The 2,499-nt window shown below is 55.1% G+C and overlaps 1 protein-coding gene across 1 annotated transcript; it reads left to right on the top strand.

Moving 5' to 3' along the window:
• Positions 1 to 323: 323 nt before the first annotated feature.
• On the top strand, positions 324 to 1,783 carry LOC103635063 (protein DOG1-like 4). Its single transcript, XM_008657622.4, has one exon. The coding sequence runs from the start codon at positions 882 to 884 to the stop codon at positions 1,557 to 1,559; it is 678 nt and encodes a 225-aa protein (XP_008655844.1). The 5' UTR covers positions 324 to 881; the 3' UTR covers positions 1,560 to 1,783.
• The last annotated feature ends 716 nt before the right edge of the window (positions 1,784 to 2,499 follow it).

Below are 2,499 nucleotides of genomic sequence, written 5' to 3'. Positions count from 1 at the left end.
ACGGTGGAACGTGTATCCAGTTATGGTAAGTCCAATCTCAGTGAGAATTTATGTCACTGTTTATAAGATTTATAAAGAGTACTGCAAATAGTAGATAAGTTTTATCCTTACACAACTTATTTTATCATATAAATATGTATCTTATCTCTCTTTATTAATAATACGCTATATTAGCTTATTTACTTAGCATAAAACTATGATAAAACGACTATTGAGACTAGACTAAGAAACATCACGTGCTGATCACACTGTAAGCAAACAGAAAGCAAAATCAGGCATGCCTACCTCCAGGCTCGTGGGTCGGCGTGAACCACCTACGAGCAACACCAACCCCAGCGCCAGCGAGCCGGAAGGCCACGCGGCACCGACGCGAAATGCGAATTGGCAGCCTCTGCCACGGTGACGTACCGCCGCGGAATTCTCCGCTCCCCTCGCGACTCGCGGTCGCGTGCAAGCGGGCATGCTCTGTCCTCGTTCCCCTGATGGATACTAAAACAGGGGAGGCCCAGCAGGCAACAGGGAAAAAGAAACGAAGCCCCATTTATTTAATATAACGCAGAGCGCAGTCCTACACCTAGTCGTACTGGTCTACTGGACGTCGTGTTGTTTATAGTCAACTAGCTTGGACCTACGCCGTCGTCACCTTCCGCGGCCGCCACCAGGCGCGCTTCCATGCGCATCGTCTGTTCCCCGGCCCCCGTTCGCCGTTGCGCGTTTGCCTCCGCGCCTAAGAAAGCAGACCACGCAATCGAGAACCTTAAAGGCAAAGAAACCGTGAACTTTATGTTCGCGCACCGCAGCAAAGGTGCCGCCGCAGCCACAGCCACAGCCGCGCTCGCCCCAAGAGCAACGTCCAAGTCCTCCCCCTCCCACCGCCCGCCATGTCTTGCTCCGACGATATGGCGGCGTTCTACGACGCCTGGGTGGGACGCGAGGAGCAGATCGTGGCGGAACTAACGGCGGCGCTCGCGCTCCAGCCCCGGCGCAGGGGCGACGCGCTAGCGCTGCTCGTTGACGGTGCCGTCGCCCACGTGGCCGCCTACTACGAGCACAAGTCCCGGCTCGCCGACCGCGACGTCGTGGCCGCGCTGGACCCCCGCTGGCTCAACCCGATCGAGCGCACCTTCCTGTGGGCCTGGGGGTGGAAGCCCGCGCTCATGTTCCGCTTCGTGGAGAGCGTCGGCGTCGGCTTGCGCCTCGAGCAGCGGCGCGCGCTGGAGGAGCTCCGCGGCGCCACGGCGGCCGCCGAGCGGGAGGTGGACCTGCAGGTGGCGGCCGTGCAGGAGTCGCTGGCGGGCCCGAGGGTGCTGGCCGCCCTGCGCAGGCAGCCCCTGCGGAACGGCGAGGCCGAAGATGCCGTGGCGGTCGTCGGGCGCTCGCTGCGCGTGCTGCTGGTCGCGGCCGACGCGCTGCGGGACCGCACGCTGCGCGGCGTCGTCGGGCTGCTCGCGACTGACCAGGCCGGCGCGGTCGTCGTGGCCATGCTGAGGTTCCATCTCGGTGTCCGCCGCGCCGGCCGCGACTGGAGCTCCGGGCACGGAGCCCAGCGGCGCACCTAACAGAACGGAGCTGCTTTTTATGTTATGTTACGTGCATGGGCACCAAAAGCCGGTCAAATGTCACTGTCAGCGTTTGTGTCCGGTCCGTCGAACAAACGTTGGCACTAAGCGGAACCTGAGTCATCCTGTGACGGCATCTGCTCATGTGTTTTCCTTTCAGCATATCATGCGAACAGTCAACCGAGACTGTTCGTCGACGTTCAAGACTCCAGAGTCCAGCGTCATCGTCTGAGTCATGGTCGTGTACTCGTGTGAGTCCTTTTTGGAGTACGTTCGGTTGGCATGCCCAAATCCGCTCGGCGCGCGCGCTCTCCGATTTGTAGCGAACTAACGACTTTCAACATAAGTCTAGGTTCATATAATGTAACTTAAATGGCAACGTTAACGATTCAAATTTGAATACCAACGATAATAAGTTTGAATAGACCGATATCAAATCTTAGTGTGATACTCCATCTGTTCTTTTTTTATTTGCCGCATCTTAGTTCAAAAATAAACTACGGACGACAAATATTTGACAACGGAGGTACTATCCAATTACGATCGGAGTTAAACAAACATGGTTTACCGTTATCACTTACCTATTACGTTACAAATATGTGAACCCAGCTGCTGCTGGATTTGATGCTCTATCATCGATCCTGAAAGACATAGTGCTCAGTGATGAGGCTGACATTCGCATATGTCTATGGGAGGACAAAGCTCGGAAGCTCAGTTCATCAGCCTTGTATAAGACCGTGATCGCAACTGGGGCTTATTGTGACTATCATAAGTTCATTTGGGAGAATCGAGCTCCACCCAAATTGAAATTTTTCGGATGGCTGTTGGTACAGAACCGCAAACAGAACCGCATTCAAATGAAGGAGAGATTGCTGAAGAAACATTGCCTAAACAGTGACTCTTGTGTGATCTGTAACTCAGGGATTGAAAGCTCCACCCA

Source organism: Zea mays, chromosome 8, assembly GCF_902167145.1.
Source record: "Zea mays cultivar B73 chromosome 8, Zm-B73-REFERENCE-NAM-5.0, whole genome shotgun sequence".
NCBI lineage: Eukaryota > Viridiplantae > Streptophyta > Magnoliopsida > Poales > Poaceae > Zea > Zea mays.
Note: the sequence above shows the minus strand (reverse complement) of the source record. Positions and strands in the feature narration are given on the sequence as shown.

Coding starts and splice junctions, on each gene's coding strand:
- LOC103635063 (XM_008657622.4), top strand. CDS start 882: ATGTCTTGCTCCGACGATATGGCGGCGTTCTACGACGCCTGGGTGGGA.